We start from the raw sequence: 23,322 nt of genomic DNA, 5'->3' as shown, positions 1-23,322 counted from the left end.
TGTGTTTGCGTATATTTATGCGAATATATATATATGCATATATATATATATATATATATATGTATATATATATATATATATATATATAGGGAGAGAGAGAGAAAAATTATAGCATCAGTCCTTAGGTGCAAATTACCATATTTGTCTGTGTAAAAGGTGCAATTCCGCACCAAACGCGCACCGTTTTATGGGGCTATTTCGTTGGAAACAAAACTCCTTCATTTGGCACTCAGCCACACACATTAGATGCAGAGTATGGTTGTTGTTTTTTTTTTGTGTGTGTGTGGTGGGATATCATATCTTGGAAACCGGCAGATATGATATGTGAATATATAAACCATTTTCAGTTAATCATAGTGCAAATGATGAATTCATGTTGAAAGTACAACTTTCAGCACAATATTGATAGAGAGATGATCATAATAATAATGATGCTGATGATGGTGATGATGGCGATGATGATGATGAGGATGATGATGATGATGATTTGATTCTAACATAGGGACAGGACCTGAAATTTGGGAGAGGGGCTAGTCGATTATATCGGCATTGATACTGGACTCGCACTTTGTTATGAAAGGCAAATTATTATTATTATTAGTAGTAGTATTATTATTATTATTATTATTATTATTATTATTATTATTATTATTATTATTATTATTATTAATGATAATGTTGATGGTGATAATAATAATAATAATAATAATAATAATAATAATAATAATAATAATAATAATAAGACAAAATGTCTTCAAAGACTGATTGCAATAAGCTCGGGGCTTCTTCTTTTTCAATCTGGGTTAATTTCTTTTACCTTCTGTGTCTATTTTCTTTAATTCTCTTTCATTCAACTTCTTATTTTTTCTAGAATCAGTGGTATTGGAATTCAGAGAGCCATAATGATGAAGGACTGGTAAGGTCTAACTTCGGCGCTGATAGCTTTTCATGCTGGATTGGTCAATAGAAAGGATTACGATGGAGCATCAGATAACCTTTAGGTCCACGTTGCTCTTCGTTCTCCGATTAATTACAATTTATTTAGTATGCACGTGTATGCAATGTAGAGTTCCACTACATCACTTGAAATATGTATAGCCAGCTTTGCTTACGTGACGTTTTCATTGTCACCTAAGAAAGCTAATACAGTGACTAAGAAAATGAGCATGCGCAAATGAAGTGTTATAGAGTATAGAGACGATTCAAAGAACAATAAAAACTGGAAAGAGTAATGAAGGTTTGTGAAAGAAATCTATGACTCTACATAATCTCTTCATCTTCAAATACTTACAAACTAGATTTGCGGATTTATAATCCAGAAAATGTTAGGTCAGTATATGTTACTTAAATTATCCCAAGAACTTATTCAATAGTCCATCATTTTTTTTTTGTTCTTTTTTTTGTCAATTTCATTCAATGTAGAACTAAGAGATAATGGAAGAAACTATTGCTACAGGAATTATGTTTAGTACGTAAATATTTGTTAGATCATTTTTGTATTCTGGACTATATCTAAAGGATGGCATAATTCAGTACGATTATATATTTGAAATAAGGAAAATTGGTGAAACCACCTTACTGAACATACTGTTCCTTGATCGATTGTGAATCAGTCACTAATCACTAATCATCAATAATTACAAATTTTATAAATTTGGGGTTAAAATCAAGCGACAATTTAATGGAACCATGTTCCGACTTCCTTCAGCAGTATTTGAGGGTAACCAATCTTTTCATTAGATCTTTAGGGGAAACGGAAATGGTAACGGAAATGTTGTTCATATCTCAACAGCATTTTTGGCTTCAAGTGAAAGAAGTTGAAGATAGAAATCTGATCTTATAAGGTCCAATGTACTCCTTCGTTAATCATTATTATTATACTATATATATATAAATATATTATAATACGATTATATTTTATAACAATTAATTATTAAACTCAAGGTTTTCTCATCTGTAAAGTGATTGAACAAGAAGTGTAAAAGAAAAGGCTGTCCTTAATAATGAATCGAGAATGAATATCAAACCTGATGATGAAAGTAATGATGATGATGATGATGATGATGAAGATGATGATGATGATGGGGTAATGGTGATGATGACATCAAGGAAATGATCGACAGTAGCACTATCCTAAATATGAATAAATATAAAAATGTATCTATTGGCCAATCCGAACACCACGTTATTGCATGGATCTCCTGGAACCATTGTTTCATCTCTTCTTTTTCATAAAGTTTCCTGCCTATTTTAACCTCTTTAGAATTTAATTGCATGGGTTATCGACTTTGTTAACATGTATAAACTGATTTGCTAATAAGCAAACTTTTCTAATTATTTCTAAAGCTTCTGTAACTATTTCTAAATTGTTTTCCCCACATCTTTCACATTTCAATTAATTATTTCAAAACCAAAATCTTCATCAACGTTTTTCATTTTTCATTCCCACTTTACTAACAGACTATTTTCTGTTCAATAACTTTTTCATATCAAATGATTAGTCACTGACATTCTAAAGTTCTTCTTCAAGACTAATGAAAATTCTTCAGTTGCAGGATTCTAGCAATCAGCAATAGTTTATTCAAAACTTAAAAGATATTGTTTTCTTTTCGTGAGTTTCTTATATTCTCGAGTTATTTTATATTATCGCCAATAACAGCGCCAAATTCTGAGTTTAGGGATTAGAAAATGGTCATTCATGGGAAAGAAGTCTAGGATTTCGTACAAAAATGTACTTATATGAGTTATAAATATATTTGTATATAATTTCAATATTATTTACTTTGAATAAACAACAAATGTAAATTTATATTACATGTATATTTAGATAATGCTTTAAAGTTCATGCATTAAAGAAATTTATTTTCAGAGAGACAGATTGCATATTCCTGTATTCTGGTTTTTCCTCTTTATTTTCTTGTTTTTTTTCTTTCATTAATAAATAACTGTTATTAGAAATATACGTTTGCACTTTACCTCAAATATAAATTCAGCAACGCTTGAATGCATAGTTTATTGATTGAAAGATCTAAAATATAATAATATAATATTTATAATATCGCAGTCAGTCCAGGACCCCTACATTCGATGTTTAATTCAGATGCCAGTTAGTTATTTAATCACTATATGCATGTGAGTGCGTTTGTGCGTGCGTGCGTGCATGTGTATGTATAGTGTGAGAGTGAGTATGTGTGTGCGTGCGTGTGTGTGCGTGTTGTGTGTGTGTGTGTGTGTGTGTGTGTGTGTGTGTGCGTGTATGTGTGTGTGTGTGTGTGCGTGCGGGTGTAGATAAGGTTTAATTCAATATCAAAATATATAGCTCTCAATGTAAATGTACAGAATAATGTATATGTGTATAAAAGTAATACAGTCTACAGAATTTTCGATTCTGGTTACTTCAAATGTCTTGCTTTGGCAATAATAATCAGATCGCATACTTAGCAAGTGTAAGCATATACATACATACATACATACACACACACACACACATATATATATATACTCACACACACACACACACACACACACATATATATTATATATATATATATATATATGTATGTATGTATGTATGCATGTATGTATGTTTGTGTGTGAATATACATGTATATATATATATACATATTTATGTAATATATGCACACATACATACAAACATTCATACATACATAAATATATGCATAAAAGTATTCCGACCGATTCAGTTTGAGGCATAATATCACACAGTGATATTATGTTACTTAGAGCTGTGACATTAAGATACAGGAGTAATATGGAACAGAGTTGAACAACTCGGAAAAGTCACGGTACTTACTGCACAACGCGGTTTTATTGACCGTTGTTTCGAACGGATCGAGATATAAAGCAGAGGAAATGAACGAAAAGTCGTTTTGTAATTGCTAATCTCTCTGCTAAGATAAAATCCTTCCCAAGAACTCGATTGTGTGATAAACAAAATCCGATATTATTGTAATTAATGTAAGATTTAGACATATGTATGTTGAACGACACGACACACGCACAAACACATGCACAAAAACACACACATAAATTATATGATCTTGGGGTCGCGAAATATATCTAAGTATATACAGAGATTTAAACATTACATAATATAGGATACGTAACTGCATATATACACATACACACACACATATTGAGCATATTAGGCAGATGTACACTGAGAGAAAGTGAAACAGACAGTTAGATAGATTAACACACGTACTAATAGTGTGTAATAAGTCATACACATGCCATAAAAACTTGTAATAACATTAGTGTTGAAAATGAAACCCAGAATAGTCTGAAATACATTTATAACACATTTGTTAGAAAATGTTTCCTCTCAACACCACCAAACTGGAATTATCCAGGCAAAACTTTTGTTGTTTAATACAGAGAGAAGCCTTTTGCATGACTTTTGCATGTCTGTCGTATACTACTGCAGTCTGTGCAGATAGGGAGTTGTGGGAAATGTAATTGAACTCTTGAATACAACAGAACTGAAAGAATATATGCGTTCGACGCATGCTGTGAACGAAGCTGTCTGACAGGATACTTTTAAGCTAAGAGACGTGTGGAGTTGATAAGCAAAGTACTTAGCTAAGAGGTCCTCATGCCATACACAGTTTAACACTACTGAAGTCCACAATGATGAGAAACCGTTTGTGTTTCACTTAAGATTGTGGGTCGTTCGCTTAGAATACCACTAAGTAACAGAGGTGACAACTCCAATTCTTTTGGCATTTTTTGGTTATTGTTTTATTTACTCATTCCTCTGTGCAGCTTTTTGTCACTGTGCCCACAGAAAGCCACAATATTCACCACATGAACAATGTTTTGTATACTTTCTATAGACGTAGTGTTTACATTCGTCATAACACAGTATTGGTTAAAACATTTATAGATAGGTAGAGGCGTAGATGTGTGGTAAGAAGTTTGCTTCGTTACTAAATGGTTGTGTTCAGTCCCACTGGGTGGTACCTTAGGAAAATGTTTTCTACTGCAACCCCGGGCTTGTGAGTGGATTTGTTCGACAGAAACTGAAAGAACCCCGATGTATTTGTGTATGCGTACATGCGTATTTATGAGTGAGGGAGAGGAGAGAATGAGGAAGAAAGGGTGAGGTAGATAAATACACGTGCATAAATATATATGTGTGTGTACAAATGTATATATTTACAAGCAGATTGCCCGGCTTTGCGTGACTATTAATCACACTGAGGAAAATCGATTAATCTGCGAGTGCAAAATCAATACTTTCTTGCACAATGTACGTACGTGCGCTCGTGCGTTCTATGCACGCGCGAATTAAGCTAAACTTGGATGAAGTTCAATCAAAATTCAATTATTTTGGTTTTAAAATCAAGCATTTAATGCCCTCTATTTTTGCGCTTATGTGTTCCGTTTCCTCAATAGGAAGTACGTAGAAGCGTTTCATAAATTTTTGTTGATCAAATAATTGCATTGTTGAATTATTCTTTTAGATCAGTATTTCTCAACGGGGATTTCAGGGGAGAGTTTCAGGGAGTCGCTGGCGATGTATCGTGATGATCAAAAATCCGGCCTGCTAAAATTTGGTTATAGTGATTCAAACTGCAGACTCAACGCACAATGGTCACATTTAATTCAAAGCGTTAAAAATGTTATGAAAACAATTGGTATGTGTTCACAAAGTCCAAACGATTAATACGAAAAAACCGTCCAGGCTACATCCCGAAAATTCATTTCTTTGCCGAATTTCTACAATGTTTATGGCGATTCATTTTTATATCTTGATTTTTTATTTTTCATGCAATTTACGCATGCTTGCACGCGTGGTGAACACAGTTCACGTCAAACAGCTGACTGAGTAAAGTTCACTTATACAATGCATGGGATAAGGCCTAAACAAACACATTATCGATTTTTGCACTTGCGAGATGAATTCCGGAACAGAAATAGCGCAGTTCAATTTTCATTCGCCTAAACTTTAAGTGACCCATTTTTGGTGGTTCTACGATTTGTTGGCTAGGAAGAGATGTGCCGGGAAGTTAAACACACAGACACACAAGTTGAGTTTTATATATATAGATGTATGTATCCATATATAATACAAGTACTTTCCACAATCTTCAGGTGTATGCAGTACTTACCAACTGTTGTGCTTCGCAATTGATTACTATGACAACAGTGATCTATTTATCCTTCCATCCATCTCTCTCTCTCTCTCTCTCTCTCTTCCTCTCTCTGATATATACACACACACACACACCACACACACACACACACATATATATATATATATATATATATATATATATTATATATATATATATATATATATACACACGCATACGCACATCCATAGATTTCCTGACTTTAGTGACCTGACACGGAAGAAATTTTCCGAGAGAACGACTTTGACGATGCATATGAAATGCAAAACCAGCTTTCGATGACCATATAGACATGTCTCAATTTTAGAATACTCGCTTTTGGGATCTGTAATGGGTGCATTAACATTCACGTGTAAAAGGAAACAATTAAAACATTTTGCTTCAACCATGCTTATTAAAACCCAGGTATTGCAGAGGTCTTTCTATGTGTGTATGTATATGTGTGTGTGTGTGTAAGGATATATATTTGGATATATCGATGAATACAAGTCGTAATTATATTGGGTAGAGTTGTAGCTTATGAATGAGCCATATACTGACTAGTTTTCAAAACCCTATAAACGGTATGTGTTAGGGGACGTTAGATTAATAAATATCAGCTAAATATCTCATTGCTAAACTTTACGAAAAGAAAAGAATATTTTAACAAAATAAAACCTGCTGATAGCATCCTGCTAACTCCTTTTTAAAACAAATAGTCAACAAATCTTATACTCTTTTTGAACTTCTATTACTAAATACTACCAAAAACAGGCAGTGACTGTCCTTAAGTGACCCAATTCGAGAAAGGCAAGAATTCAGTAAGACTGAAATATGAAATATGGTAGGAGATCAAGGATGGCGTGATCAATGTCTGGTGTGGCGTGATGCCATTATTAAATTTCATTAATTTTACTTTACAGCTGTTCAGAGGAAATGATGATAAACATCTGAAACGAATCCATTATCTCAATTCACCATTTGTTGCCCGATTCATACGTATTCATCCCGTTGAATGGCATCAGAAAATTGGAATGAGATTTGGTCTACTTGGATGCCCGTATACTGGTATAATTCTCTTAATTCATTTCTGCTAATCTTTATTTCAGAATGTTATATGCTCTACTTAATAAGTTATAAACTTATTGGAATATTGAATATTTTACAATTACCTATAAAATATATTTCTTTTGTATTGAACATACATATATATAATACTAGGCGATATAAATGCAGTATTTTATACTGTATATGTGTGTAGTTCACACTACTCAGTATGCGTGTGGTATATCGCATTCTGTATATATATGTGGTTTTTTCAATATTCTTGCAATATACTATATTCTACATACGTGGTCTGATCAGTAAGTATTCGGACTGTTGCTATAGTAACGAAGCTAAAATATGCAAAGTAAAGCTGCTTAGCATAGATTGACCTTGAACTCTGCTGTGCACGGGCACTAAGTTTTAACGTTCTAGATCACTTTGGCTGTTTACAGCATGCTTGGAAGGAACGTGTGTAGCGTATGAACATGACAGAGAAAGTTGAGCAGAGAATCTGCATCAAATTTAACCAAAACCTGCTCAGAGGCATACGCAAAGTTTTCAAAATTTTTTCATCGTTATCGACACAAACAAGATCTTGTGCATCTGAAACTCGAGTGTCTTTTTAGTTAATAGAAAGCAGTTTTGGCACAAACTTGGCAGACATGCGTCTCATACCTAAATCTTCAGTGATAATGGACTGAACTGAACCGTAACTAATCTGCACATCCACTGATAACTCACGGATGGTGATTCGACAATTTCCCCTCACAGCTGCACGCACATCTGCAATGTTTTTCTTAGTTCTGCTGATTGCGAGTCTCCAAGAACGTTCGTCAATTTCGACATTTTTTCGCCCATCGTGGAAACGTGTGAACCATTCATACACTTGTATGCGGCTCATACACTCCTCTCCATATACAGCAGAGTTCAAGGTCAATCAGTACCAAGCAACTTCACTCAGCGTGCTTTAGTTTTGTTACTATGGCAACAGTCCGGATACTTATTGATCAGGCCTCGTATATTAAGTCAAGTATATATGTACATATTTACAGTATATTATACTATATAAACATACACTATATAATATTGTATGTATGTATATATGTAATATACTATATTGTTTGCTATATTTCACATTTATTCGTTGCAAATTAACCATGCCTGAAAACTTGTAAGACTAAGTGTTGGTAGGAATAAAGCTGTGTTAGTGGAGGAAATCAGTCACATATTGGCGCCCTTCATCTTCGTCATAGTTCTGGACTATGCCACCCCCGGAAGCCAATTAGGTACCTTGAGGAGCCAGAATTCGCCATTACACAAGGATGTCCAAGAGGGATGGTTTCTTAACACTAATTGATCTGAACTTTATCTACGAAATTGATTTGCTGGCGTGAGAAGCCACAAATACACGGAGGGGGAGGCGGTATTGGAGTGTACGACGTAGTGGGAGAAGGAGGTAGTGGTTGGGAGGAGGAGAAGAAATAGAGTCATAGAAAGTGCTTCATATATACAGGTGTCTTGAGCAAATCAAAGAGTTCATATGCAGCTGCTCGGCCTGCTAGATATAGCCGCCACAACAATGAGACAAAACAAAAAGTTTGGTTTGTGATGGATAGAACATTTTATCATCGGTCTATTTGATCCAGGATCACCAATGGCTAAACCACAATTGGAACAACATATGCACACACATATGTATATAAACATACATACATACATACATACATACCCACCCCTACTCCACCTTCACTATCCTTCCCATCTCCCCAACCCATCCCACACCACACCCCCATACCCCACCCTATCCCACACCCTCCCCCACATACCTCACCCCTATCCCACATACCTCGCCTCTAACCCCACCCTCTGCCTACCCACAACACCCACTCTACCCCAACCCCAGCCGAACCCACACCCCACTTGTGCTTTCTCCACTCTCACCTCCCCCACCTCCCCACAACATCACACCACACTACACCCTACAACATCACACGCCTCCCCCACCCACTCCACCTCCCCACAACATCAAACCACACTACACTACACCATACAACGTTACACATCACATCACAACACACCACCCACACACCCATCTCCACATCTTCACACCCACACATACATACATACACACACACGTCCAGACCACCAGCCCTCTTTCACACGCATATACATACTCTCTTATACACACACGCACCTTTGTGTTGGGGGCTCCTTCGTGTTGGAGGTCATCTTGACCTTGTTATCTCCCCTACCTTCCCATCTGACCATTCTGTCCGAGTCAGACGCCATGATAGATCGTTAGCTACTACACACATTTTTTTTCTTTCCTTGTTTCTCTCCTTGTTTTTTCTGTGTACCTTTCTGTAGAAGAGCGTAGGCTCGAAACGTAAAAGATTTTTCTATTCCTGAGCGCTATACTAATACATCTGTTTGTTTGTACACCACCTGCCTTCGTCTTTTCTTTATTTTTGTAAACTTTCCCTTTATATATATATATATATATATATATATATATATTACATATATGATATGGCTGGCTAACTCGCAATTTTACAACCTAAAGGCAGAAATATATACGCCACTAAAGTGAACAAAGGACACTAATCAGCACCAGTATAGCTAGAAATGAGTCAAAACAACTCAATAACCACAAAAGTACTATCTTAATGTGTTGACAAGGGAGACAAGCTCCATAAGGTCGCACATATAGCCAGATCATCGATGATTTCGCGTTTTGATGCTTAACGCATCTTAACGCTCATCGGTGGCTTTCACTGTGCCTAGGGTAAAAACTATGTCACTTTGTCAGCTTATAAGATTCCCGTTGAAATCATAGAAGGATTTCATAAACAGTAAAAGTGAAAATTACAAATAATATGGATTGCTAATTCGCGAGGTGAGATCGGTTTAACTCTAGGCGCGGTGAGAGCCACCGATAAGCGTTAAGCATCAAAATGCGAAATCATGGATGATCTGGCTACATCTGCGACCGTAGGGAGCTTGTCTCCTTTGATAGTTCCTTAAGATAGTGCTTCTGTGACCATTGAGTTCTTTTGACTCTTATTTCTAGCAATACTGGTGCTGAGTAGTGCCTTCTGTTCACTTTAGTGACGTATATATATATAGTAAGAGAAAGGATATAATATCCAAGCAGATAACGACTTTTTCTATGTAAAGTGCCAAATTCTTCGCTCTCCTTATTGCCTACATATATATATATATATAGTGATTGTTTTTTTTTTCTCTCTCCCTCTTTCAGGCAAATGTACGACCGGTTTTATGAGAGTCAATGATGCAGCTCCGTGTGGTAAGATATTTCATAATCCTTTCTGCTATTGATACTTGGCGTAAAATATTGAGGGAGTGGGTTAGTTGACTACATCGACCCCAATATTCAACTGATATGTATTTTATCATCCCCGAAAGATAAAATGCAAAATCGACTTCGCCGGAATTTGAACTCAGAACGTAATCAGGCAACAAAAACTATACTGATAAGTACAATAATTATTCTTTCGGGGTCAATAAAAGTACTAGTTGAGTACTGAGGTCGATGTAATCGACCTAACCTACCCCATTCCCGAAAGTATTGGCCTTGTGCCAAAATTTGAAACCATTATCATTATTATTATTATTATTATTATTATTACTATTACTATGACTATTACTATTATTATTATTATTATTATTATTATTATTATTTATTATTATTATTGAGCAGTGTATGCCATCAAAGTGGCACTGGAGTGAAATATGCGAAGCCTAGTATACCCATCATGATTACCCATCTGATAAGGGTACACCTGGTACATGTATCACAAAAATATGTGCATAACATATCAAGATAAACAGCACATGACCTTGCAGGCGGGGACCAGTTATAATTTTCTTCAGTCCGAGTAGTCCATCCCGCTCACAAGGTCCCTGAATAAATGTTGTTTAAGGATGTCGAACGACACATGGCTATGATGCTCTCCCACTAGTTCTGCTCGTGATCAGAGATGCATATATTGTCAGCCACAAAGGGACATGCTCAGCTGGTTAAGGTAAGACAACTGACAAGCAAATCTGCATTAAGCAGAATACTTGCTGTAGCCCATTTTTTACACCAAGACAAAACATGTACATAATAACACTTCCAATCAGTTACGATCAGAAGCCACGAGAGCCAGTAAATGGTGTTGCATCGGGGCTATTATTATTATTATTATATTATTATTATTATTATTATTATTATTATTATTATTAGGCAGCGAGCTGCCTGAATCGTTAATGCGCGGGAAGAAATGCTTAGCAGTAATTCACCCGTCGCTACGTTCTGAGTTCAAGTTCCACCAGGACGACTTTGCTTTTCATGATTTCAGGGGCGATAAATTAAGTACCAGCGAAACACTGGGGTCAACATAAATGTGAGGCCTTGTGCTTCCAGTAGAAAGGATTGTTAATATTATTATTATTATTATTATTATTATTATTATTATTATTATTATTATTATTATTTTCTGTTTGACTTTTGCTTTATATTTGTACAAGTTGGCTCCAAGTCTCACCCAGAGACATCAAGAGACAACAGGTTGGAAGTTCATGTTGTTGTTATGCCTAGTGTGCCGTATATTTGGGGTTTTTTTGTGTTGTACTAGTGAATGTCTAAAAAAATATTCTAAAAAACCGAAAATTATGTTTGTTTTAAACCTTGAGATTACATAGGTATTTTGCGTAGGATATGAGCAGTTCCCATGAGCACTATCTTTTGAATTTCTGCCATTTTGGGGTTTCCTGGTATCTGAGTTAGGTAGCAATCAGCCCCTTTTGCTATCATTCCTAGGGCACCTATGACAACAGGTATTGTTTTAGTCTTCAGGTTCCACTTTTTGCTCATTTCTATTTCAAGATCTTTATATTAGCTCAGTTTTTGGTAGGTCTTGACAGATACGTTTATATCGATTGGGACAGTCATATCAATGAGGAGGCATGTTCTTTGTCTGAAGTCTTTCAATATGATGTCTGGCCTATTTGCATCTGTCTTTCTGTCAGTTTGAATGGTGAAGTTCCAGAGGAGTGAGATGTGGTCATTTTCAAGCACTGGAGGTGGTTTGTGTTCCCACCAGTTTTTTTCATGGGGCAACTCCAGGTTTTTGCAAATTACCCAGTGAATATATTGTGCAGCTCTGTTGAGATACTCTGTAGGCGCTAGAAGACTGCACTTGGAGACAACATGATCAATGGTTTCATTTTGTTGCTGACATACACGACATGTTGGCCTACTGCCGTTCTTTAATATGTTGGCCTGGTAGTTTCTTGTTGGTAGGCATTGATCTTGAGCTGCTATGATAAACCCTTCTGTTTCAGATGTTAAGCCAGAGGCCATTAGCCATTGATGGGTCAGGGCTTTGTCAACATCTGCATTATTCGCTCTCTTTGGGTATTTGCCATAGAGAGGTTTTTCTTGCCATTTATCAATCAGAATATCTCAGGCCGCAGTTTTAGCACGGGTTTTCATGCGCTTAGCTTTTTCTGTGCTTGTTTCTTTATTATTATTATTATTATTATTATTATTATTATTATTATTCAGTAGTTTTATTTTTTATAGCGTGCTTTCACTTCACTACCGAGCGCAGCTCTGTGTGCCTTGGGTATGTGCTGTGATTTGTTGTGATGCTCTGATGGTTATTGTATGGAAAGTGTTCTGCGTAGGATGTGTGCAGTGCCTAGTAGTGCAATTTTCTGTATGTTATATGTGTTTGTAAGTCCTGGTGTTTTTGTTATGTATTTGTCTGAATATTTTTTTATCATGCCTAATGCACCTACTATGATAGGAATTGTTTCTGTTTTTAGATTCCATATTCTGGTTACCTCTATTTCCAGGTATTTGTATTTTGAAAGTTTCTCCATTTCTTTTAGAGACACGTTGTCATCTGCCGGTATTGATGCATCAATTAGAAAGCATTTTTTTTCTTCATGATCTCTGACAACTATATCTGGTCTGTTGGCCTTAATTTCTCTATCTGTGTGTATCGGCATATCCCAGAGTATGGTTGCTTTCTCGTTTTCTGTGACCTTTTCTGATGTGTGCCTATACCATCTTTTTTCTGTTGTTATTCCATAATGTTGGCATAGCTTCCAGTGTATGTAGGTTCCAACTCTGACATGTCTGTGAATATATTCCTTCTTAGCCAGGACTGGGCAGCTATTATTATTATTATTATTATTATTATTATTATTATTATTATTATATTTTTGACTTTTGCTTTACATTTGTACAAGTTGGCTCCAAGTCTCACCTGGAGACCTCAAGAGACAACAGGTTGGAAGTTCACGTTGTTGTTATGCCTAGTGTGCCATATATTTCGTTGTTTTTTTTGTGTTGTACTGGTAGATGTCTAAAAAAATATTTGTTTTAAACCTCGAGATTACATAGAAAGTATTTTGCGTAGGATATGAGCAGTTCCCATGAGCACTATCTTTTGAATTTCTGCCATTTTGGGGTTTCCTGGTATCTGAGTTAGGTAGCAATCAGCCCCTTTTGCTATCATTCCCAGATGACAACAGATATTACTTTAGTCTTCAGGTTCTACATTTTGCTCATTTCTATTTCAAGATCTTTATATTTGCTCAGTTTTTGGTAGGACTTGACAGATACGTTTATATCGATTGGGACAGTCATATCAATGAGGAGGCATGTTCTTTGTTTGAAGTCTTTCAATATGATGTCTGGCCTATTTGCATCTATCTTTCTGTCAGTTTGAATGGTGAAGTTCCAGAGGAGTGAGATGTGATCATTTTCAAGCACTGGAGGTGGTTTGTGTTCCCACCAGTTTTTTTCATGGAGCAAATCCAGGTTTTTGCAAATTACCCAGTGAATATATTGTGCAGCTCTATCGTGCCTGTTGAGATAATCTGTAGGCGCTAGAAGACTGCACTTGGAGACCTCATGATCAATGGTTTCACTTTGTTGCTGGCATACACGACACGTTGGACTGCTGCTGATCTTTAATATGTTGGCCATGTAGCTTCTTGTTTGTAGGCATTGATCTTGAGCTGCTATGATAAACCCCTCTGTTTCAGATTTTAAGCCAGAGGCCATTATCATGTTATTATCATATTATTATCATATTATTATTATCATAATGTGGAAGCGCAATGGCCCAGTGGTTAGGGAAGCGGACTCGCGGTCGTAGTATCACTGTTTCGATTCCCGGCCCGGGAACTGAGAGTGTTTATTGAGCGAAAACACTTAAAGCTCCACAAGGTTCCGGTAGGGGGGGAGTGGCAAGCCCTGCTATACTCTTTCACCACAACTTTCTCTCACACTTTCTTCTTGTTTCTGTTGTACCTATATTTCAAAGGACCAGCCTTGTCACACTCTGTGTCGCGCTGAATCTCCCCGTGAATTACGTTGAGGGTACACGTGTCTGTGGAGTGCTGAGCCACTTGCACGTTAATTTCATGACCAGGCTCCACATTCGAGTTACCTCTATTTCCAGGTCTTTGTATTTTGAAAGTTTCTCCATTTCTTTTAAAGATCAGATCAACTGGAACCCTCGTCGTCGTAACTGACGGAGTGCCATGATTATCATATTATTATTATTATTCAGAAGTTGAGGATCTTATCGTGCCCGGGTGACTTCCCGTTGCTTAGTTTTTGCAGTGCCTGGGTGACCTCTTCGGTTGTTATAGGGGTCCAGAGTTGTTCAGGTGCTGAGTTCGCTGTTTTGATAGATTTTTTCTGAGGTTGTTCCTTCGCCAACCATATTTCTTTCCAAAATTCCTCCGCTTCTTCTGCTGTTGGTGCTGCATTGATCACTGGTGTATTTTTGCCAAGTTCTTGGTAAAATCTTTTGGGGTTGGAGTTGAACTGTTTGTTTTGCTAAAAAAACGTTGGCATTTCTTATATAGGCGGATCCTTTGTGCTTTGGCGAGGATATCTTGCTTTAGCTGTTCTTTTACCTCAGGTATATCTTGTTCTGTAATTCTATATTTACGTAGTATTTTCCTTCTCTTCTTGTTGCTTAGTTGTGTTGATTGTCAACTAGTTTCATTAAGAATTGACAGATCCTTTCTCTTATTTTCTATTTTTTGTGGGGGGGGGGGTATTATTTATCCACAGGATTTGTTTGGGTGGTGGTACTCCTGTTTGGGTGGATTTGAGGGAGTACCCAGCTTCTTTCGTCGTCACAGCGGCTGCTGCATATATTATATTATTAAGTCTGGTCATATTGACATTTGTTTCTGTGGCTATGACAGTCAGGTTCATGCTATTTATTATCGATGTTGTTTTATTATCAATTATAATTTTGGGGAGGTACAATCGGTGGTCCGTACTGAGATCTATGGCTTTCAGTTCTTTGATTATGCTCATTTTTAGAGTATCATAATTATTAGCTTCACCTTCACTGTTTCCAGGTTTTAGATTTGTTTCATATCCCTTCACGTTTATATTTTTGTCTGTGTGGTTCTGTGGTGTTCTGTGGTGCATTTTGTTCATCATTATACATTCCTAGGTTTCGGGTTTGTTGTCTCACGTTATTTATTTCGTTTTTGTTGGACATATTTTACAGTTTCAATATTTATGATATTATTTGGCATTGCAGTGTGGTTACTATCTACATTTTCCTGGTGTAGTTTTCCTTTTCTATTTCTGATATTTTTTGCTTTGAGAATATATCTCCGTATGTTAGCGAGTTTATTAGGGTTCGTTGCTGTATCCAAATCTCTAGGTTATTTTTCTTCCAGATTTTATATGTATATGCTGTTGTGTTTTCGTTCTTTGGGTAGAGCACTGCTGTAAAATAAGCGTGTAGGATTGAAATATATTCATCACGTGTCCATTTATGCTTTTTGATTTTATTTACAGAACATGAGGAATAACGCCCGGCCCTTTATTTTGATGGTCAACGTTTTCATAGGGTACCGGTCCGTTTATTTCTTTTGTTAAATGGTTTTGCACGTGTGTGTGCCTTGGGTATGTGCTGTGGTTTGTTGTGATGCTCTTATTTTTACTATATTGAAAGTGTTTTACATGGGATGTATGCGGTGCCTAGTAGTGCTATTTCCTGCATGTCATATGTACTTATTAGTCCTAGTGTTTTTGTTATGTATTTGTTTGGATATTTTTTTATCCTACCTAATGCGCCTACTACGAAAGGAATTGTTTGTTTTCAGACCCCACGTTCGAGTTACCTCTATTTTCAGGTCTTCGTACTTTGAAAGTTTCTCCGTTTCTTTTAGAGAAACATTGTCATCTATTGGTGTTGATACATTGATTAGAAAGCAGTTTTTTCTTGTTGATCTCTGATAACTGTATCCTAGTATGGTTTCTTTCTCATTTTCTGTGACCTTTTCTGGCGTGTGTCCATGCCTTCTTTTATCTGTTCTTATTCCATAGTGTTAGAATAGCTTCCAGTGTATATAGATCCCAAATCTAGTAGTAGTAGTAGTAGTAGTAGTAGTAGTAGTAGCAGCAGCAGCAGCAGCAGCAGCAGCAACAGCAGCAGCAGTAGTAGTAGTAGTAGTAGTAGTAGTAGTAGTAGTAGTAGTAGTAGTAGTAGTATCTCTTTATCACAGGTTTTGTTGAAGCTCCTGGTGTTTTGCATTCGTAGCGGGCTTACTACCTGCAGCCTATGGTACCATGCTATTCGTTCTATTCAGCTATCTAATACTTTCCTGATTATTATGGCCGTGCCAAGGATGCAAACCTTTTTATCAGTTCAGCTGGGAACTCTATTTCCAATTTGCTTTATATTCCTTTTGATGCCTTCTGATACTGTTTCCAAGGACCCAACAATAATTGGAACTATCTTCACTTTCTTCATTTTCCATAGCCGGGCTATTTCGTACTTAAGAGGGTTGTAGCTGTCTATCCATTCGCCTTTCTTCTTGACTACTTGTGGGTCAAAGGGACATGCAACGTCAACTACATAGTATATGTGGAGCATCTTGTCCACCACCACTAGTACCTAATCTGTTTAGCTTGGAAATCCCAGAGGACTTTGCTAGTCTCCGACTCTGCCACTCTCTTCGGTTTCTACTCATACTACGTCTTGCCTCTCTCTAGCCCCCACTTTTCGCACAGTTTCCAATGTATCTCTTTTGCTACCTGATCGTGTCGCCACAACTTGCAGTGGTTTGGGGCAAGTGTATGACACTCGTTCGTGATATGGGCACTGGTTTCATCCACTCTATTGCAGATGCGGTACAGCGGTGACACTTGCTCATTCCTCAAGTCGACCCTCCAGTTCGTGGCCAGAGCTTGGTCCTGTGCTGCCAGTATAGTGCTCTCTGTCTCTTTTTTGCGGTGGGGGTTTATTTCGTCAGCTATTTTTTCCAGCAACTTCTGTTGTGGCTACATGGAACTGATTGTGTAGTTCCTTCTTACGTAGTTCTTCTTCATGTCCTTTTTGTACTTCTTCCTTTGTTTTCTCTTCTTTCTCTGCTCTCAATACTCCCTCGTTCCTAACTGTCACTAGTAAGGTTTCCTTACTTTGGACTAGGTATCTCAAAAGACTCTTGCGTTCGATACGCAAGAAGTCTTCCACACTTATTTGTCCCCTTCCACCATTATTATTATTATTGTTGTTGTTGCTGTTGTTGTTGTTGTTGTTGCTGTTGTTGTTTTATTGTCTTTGCACAGCTTCTAACGCTGGAGATGCACCACGGTGTAAACTATTCACTACCAGTGAACTAAGGTAACACCTCTTATTTTTCGAGTACCATCCGAAGTATTCGAGCGGTTCCAAGCAGTACTGTTTTCTGCAAGTGCTCCACCATTAATGCAGCCCCTATTTGTTCCATGTACTTCTATAGATTTTTACTCACTGTTCCCAGGGCTCCGACAGTTATTGGTACTTCTACCACCTTTTTCAGCGACCACAACTGCTTGACCTCCTAAGCTAACCTTGTCATATCTATCGACTTTTCTTTCTTCCTTATCGTATACCTTGTTGTCAGCTGGACATGCTATATCTATGATCCAGCATCGTTTGCTTTCTTTATCAATTAACACTGTTTGGTTTCCTATTCTCTATCTCATAGTCGCACTGAATCATAAAATCCCATAGGATCTTTACATTATCATTTTCGATGATGCATTCGAGTTTATGTTCGTACCACTTTTTTGCTCTGTCAAGTTCACACTTGTTGCAAAGTGTCCATTGGATAATCCCTGCTATATTGTCATGACGTCTCTTATATTCTTATATTCAAACCCGTAGACGAAAATGGTGTTCATCTTAGGGAAAACCGACAACGTGTCAATGGAGAGAAAGAGGATTGTTTCAACTCACGGAGTTGCAAAGAAAGCAAAGATAGTAAGATACGACCAAAGAATTAAGGAATACCAGTAGAATGGACTATTCAGAGTAGATCAGAAGAGACTCTACAAAGAAATAAATGGAGAGTGTACAGATGAAAAGATGATACCAGATAACTTTGAAAGACAAAGGTTTTGAAGGGACATCTGGAGCAAAGACAAGTAGCACAAGAAGGGTGCTGAATGGTTGCAAGAACTGAAACAAACAGTAATATGTCCAAAACAGGCCGAACTAGTCATTTCAATTAGAGAAGTGAAGGAAACCAGCAAAAAATTAGAAAAACATCGAAAAAGGCAATACGATAGACAATTACAGGCCTATATCCTACTTGCCATTTATGTGGAAATTATTGACTGAAATAGTCGCAGAGTCAATGTACGGACATCTGGGGAAGATGGAGTCCTGCCACATGAGCAGAAGGGTTGCAAGCGTAAGTGCAGAGGTACGAAGGATCAACTATTGGTAGACAAAACTGTACTTAGAGACTGCAAATGTGGAGGAAAGCTAACTTAGCTATGTCATGGATCGAATATCGTAAGGCGTACGATATGATCCCACATTCTTGGATTATGGAATGCATGAAACTATTTGGTATTACATTGAATGAAAGCAAAGGCCACCAACTAAAAGTCAACCACTTGTTATTCATGGATGACCTCAAACTTTATGGTAAAGATGAATCCCAAGTTAGTTCCCTTGCTGATACGGTGTATACTTTCAGTGCTGATATCAGAATTGAGTTCGGACTGAAAAAGTATAGTTTATTAGTCTTGAAGAGAGGCAAAATCAAATCTATGGACGGGCTAGTGATAACGTCGGGGGAGGTTATGAAGCAGATAGTAGAGACTGGCTATAAGTACTTGGGGATTTTGGAAATGGATAAATTGATGGAGAAAGAAATTACAGAAAATTTTAAAGTGGAGTACTTGCGCAGATTCAGACTGATCCTTAAGTCGAAATTAAACGGACGGAATAAGATTGGCGCTATCAACACCTGGGCGGTTTCACTCCTTAGATATGGAGAAGGGGTAATCGCATAGACAGTGGACGAACTAACCAGCTTAGACAGAAAGATAAGGGATGCTCCACCCAAAACGTGACACAGACAGACTGTACGTACCAAGAATAAGAGGCGGAAGAGGACTGATTGGATGCGAACATCATTAGAGCAGAAGAAAACAACATAACATAGTATGTAAAACATGCCACAGAACCACTATTATTGGAAATAAGAAGGTCAGGCTTGTGTAGGATGGAAGATTGCAATGATTATAAATAATAATAATAATAAGTTCTGTACTTATTATTTTCTGATATGTTGTCTATTCTCTATTTCATGTAATTCGTTCTTGTCTATTCTCTATTTCATGTAATTCGTGCTTGCTCTTGGGCAGCACAGATTAGAGCCTCCGTTTCCGGTTTTAAATCACTTTTAGTCATTCATAACTATCTTTTTTCTCTGTCTGTCTTATCTTCAACATCACTATGAAATTGTTCATCCATTATTTTTCTTTATCCACCTATGTTCAGTTTCATTCATTCTCAAGTGCTTGTACAGTGCGTTATCTTTGCAATCTTCCATCCTACACAAGCTTGATCTTCTTACTTTCAATAACAGTGGTTCTGTAGAATTTTTTACATACTATGCTATGTTGTTTTCTCCTGCTCTAATGCCATGTTCGCATCTAATTACTCCTCCTCAAAAGGAATTCATAATTATTTCATATTATAGAGTGACTAAAATGCTAAACAACGTTATTACGGTGTCCACATTCTATGAATCAACTTTGAAAATTGGTTTCGTTTTCTAAAGATTTTGGTCCTCTTTTGTGTAAAAGAAATCATTGGATTCTATCAAGGAACTGAACATTGTCAGTTGATATATTTCCAAGAATTGTTATATTCCGAAACTAAAGCTGAAAAAATTATAAAGATGTTTTGTTTCTTAATTCATATTCAATTTTTCAGTGGAAAACCTGGCCTTTAAAAAGGAGAGTTGGATAAACAGTAAACGTCATATCAAAAGACACATCAGACACCAAGACAAAGATGGCCCGGCAGCTAGAGCTGTAGATGGGAAAATTAAATCTGTCCTACCCGAATGTACTACACTAGATAATTTATACGGTGAAAATCCGGTTTGGATGGTGGATCTTGGCCCGAGAACGAATGTGTCTGGTGTTATCATCTATACATGGCAAAATCGAGGTGAGATATGAATATTTTCCATTGTTTCAGTTTGAATATATTTTTGGATTTTGGCTGGGCTTTTTCATCAAGTGAATATTTCCGTGAAAAGCCACGTTACATTTATATGTTTTTGTAGCCTATGGCTATGAATTTCCTTGTAATTATCATTGTGAAACTTTTTACACATTCTACAGTAATTAGCTTTCACTGATTTGAAAATTGAATCTGGTAATTCTCCTTTCTCGGTGGTTTATAAGGAGACTGCTAGATTTTTTATTCAGAGTTTATCTACATTCATTGATACAGTTTATCTGCTTTCGAAGCTACATGCACTGGCAGAGTTCTTCTCTTCCAGAAGTTACACTTGCTGGAAGACATGTTAGGAGCTAGGTTTACTGTGCTATTGAAAGGTAGCGTGTCTACAAGATAAACACAAGTGACAAGGTGGTACCGTGACATGCCACTAGTAAACAGGTGGCGTGGTAGACAGATTATTTGGAGATAAACACAGAAACAGTGTTTATCTTGTAGACACGCTACCTTTCAATAGCACAGTAAACCTAGCTCCCAACATGTCTTCCAGCAAGTGTAACTTCTGGAAGAGAAGAACTCTGTCAGTAGCTATCCCTCCTTTGTCTGTTTGTCTAACACTATCAACTTATCAATGCGAAATGTAAAAATTTCGTAACGATGTATCACTGGTACAATAATGAAGAATTCAATTTCACATCAGACTAGAAGAGCTAAACACTGCCCATGCTAATGTGTATTCGCTACTTTGCTAGAAATAGCAGTCAAATCATCTATATCATACATTACTGTGATGGGATTTGAACTCAAAAATAAAGGGAATAACTAATTGTCAGAACTCTACCATGTCTTTAAATCCACCCACCCTCTCTAAATATAAGTAACTGATATTATGAAATAAACCTCGGTAGAAAACCACTTAATTTTCTTGATGTCACAAATTCTCAGTGGAAAGACGTGTCACATTTATCACCCACCTAACCCTTCATGAACTGTGTACTTAGTCAAATATAAACAAATATTAATATCTACCTTATTATGGCGGCAAGGCAAAAAATCATTAGCAGGCAAGGCAAAAAGCATACTGAAATTTAGTCCGTTTTTACGTTCGCAGTTCAAATTCCGCAGTAGTCGATGAATCTTTACGGTGTTGATAAAAGAAGTACCAAAATTTGAAACCGATATTCTTAGAAAGATCTGGTCTGCTTATATCCTCTAAAATATACGATATTTTAGGCCAACACAAAATTAAACTAATATTGAGAAATAAATTTAAATTCCTCCTTCACTTTCTTTTCTTTTTTTAGATGACGTTCAAGTACAACCCAACACGAACAGCTTGGAAAAAATTATTGTTTACGTTCATGATAAACTGAAAGACTCTGACGATGACCAGTATGCCCCAGACAACATGTGTGGCTATGTATCTGCATTGAACAATGCTATATTTCAACCCAAATTGCACGTACAATGTATTCGTTCTCTGAGTGGGCGTTATCTATCCATTGAAGCTTGGGGCAAAAGTTATACGTTTAACAAACTTTTTAGTGCTACTTTCTGTGAAGTGCAAGTTTACGCATAAACCTCGAATACATGCAGGAAGTGAACGATTATTCCTAAATGAATTGAGATCTGACATTTGTCTTACCTCATCCACCCCCACAAAAAGAGAAAAGAGGGCAGTGGATAAAAAAAGAGCCGTAAAACAAAATATATAGATGGTTGTATCAATTTTAGTACTATATTGAAATACTTCTAATGTGAAAGCCATACAAAAGATTCATACATATACTTACGCAAACATACAAACATTACTGCGTGTATATATACACATTCATACGAGTAAATGAGCGGGAAAACAGACTGATTATTGTTGCTGGATTTTGAAATTTGACTCAAACGTATTACGATGGTACAATTGAATAAAAAGTACATTGTGGTAGAACATTTAATTGTGAATTCAATACAGGACGGAATATTTTAGAGAGAAGTACAATAATACAACAATGTTTTAGTAAGAGTTAAATGTATGACAATAAAACAGAGTAAATATGGAACAATTTCCAGGACAAAATATAACAATCAGACATTTCAAGTGAAGAATCGACACAAACACAACCAGCAACAAAACTGAAATGTATTTTCTACTTGCTTTATGGGTTTTTTTAAAGTGTTTCACAGTAACACTAATTAAAATGTTTAATTAAAAGCTATATCTCCCCACTAGACAGCAATATTAATATTTGACAGAATAATGATAAGTACAACAAACTTGCTTTTCTAAATTTTCACAGTTTTTTTTTTCCAAAGGTTTTGAAGTAATTCCTCTTTTAACATTAGCATGTTTCCTAACTAGAATTCATTTTGTTTCTTGTCCTGTGTGTGAGTGTGTGTATGCATGTATGTATGTTTGTATGCATGCATGCATGCATATATGTATGTATGAGTGTATGCATATATATACGTATGTATATAATGATATAATTATAAATATATATACCTTAATTCGCATTTATTTTATATACACATGTATACATATATATATATACATATATAGATACATACATACATACGTACACACATACTTATATTCATACATATGAATGAAT

The 23,322-nt window shown here is 36.4% G+C and overlaps 1 protein-coding gene across 2 annotated transcripts in view; it reads left to right on the top strand.

Moving 5' to 3' along the window:
* LOC115212288 (lactadherin) overlaps positions 1–22,939 on the top strand; it is a 134,848-nt gene extending 111,909 nt beyond the window's left edge. Inside the window, exons 7-11 of one of the 2 annotated variants that reach the window (XM_029781130.2) lie at positions 872–916; positions 7,061–7,205; positions 10,444–10,491; positions 20,462–20,701; positions 22,021–22,939. In XM_029781130.2, coding sequence (XP_029636990.1) covers positions 872–916; positions 7,061–7,205; positions 10,444–10,491; positions 20,462–20,701; positions 22,021–22,295 — 753 coding nt within the window. In that variant the 3' untranslated portion in view covers positions 22,296–22,939. The remainder of the gene's footprint in view (positions 1–871; positions 917–7,060; positions 7,206–10,443; positions 10,492–20,461; positions 20,702–22,020) is intronic. The other variant, XM_029781131.2, reaches the window with a different exon arrangement.
* Positions 22,940–23,322: the final 383 nt, after the last annotated feature.

The sequence above is a fragment of the Octopus sinensis genome, linkage group LG5 (genome assembly GCF_006345805.1).
Source record: "Octopus sinensis linkage group LG5, ASM634580v1, whole genome shotgun sequence".
Lineage (NCBI taxonomy): Eukaryota > Metazoa > Mollusca > Cephalopoda > Octopoda > Octopodidae > Octopus > Octopus sinensis.
Note: the sequence above shows the minus strand (reverse complement) of the source record. Positions and strands in the feature narration are given on the sequence as shown.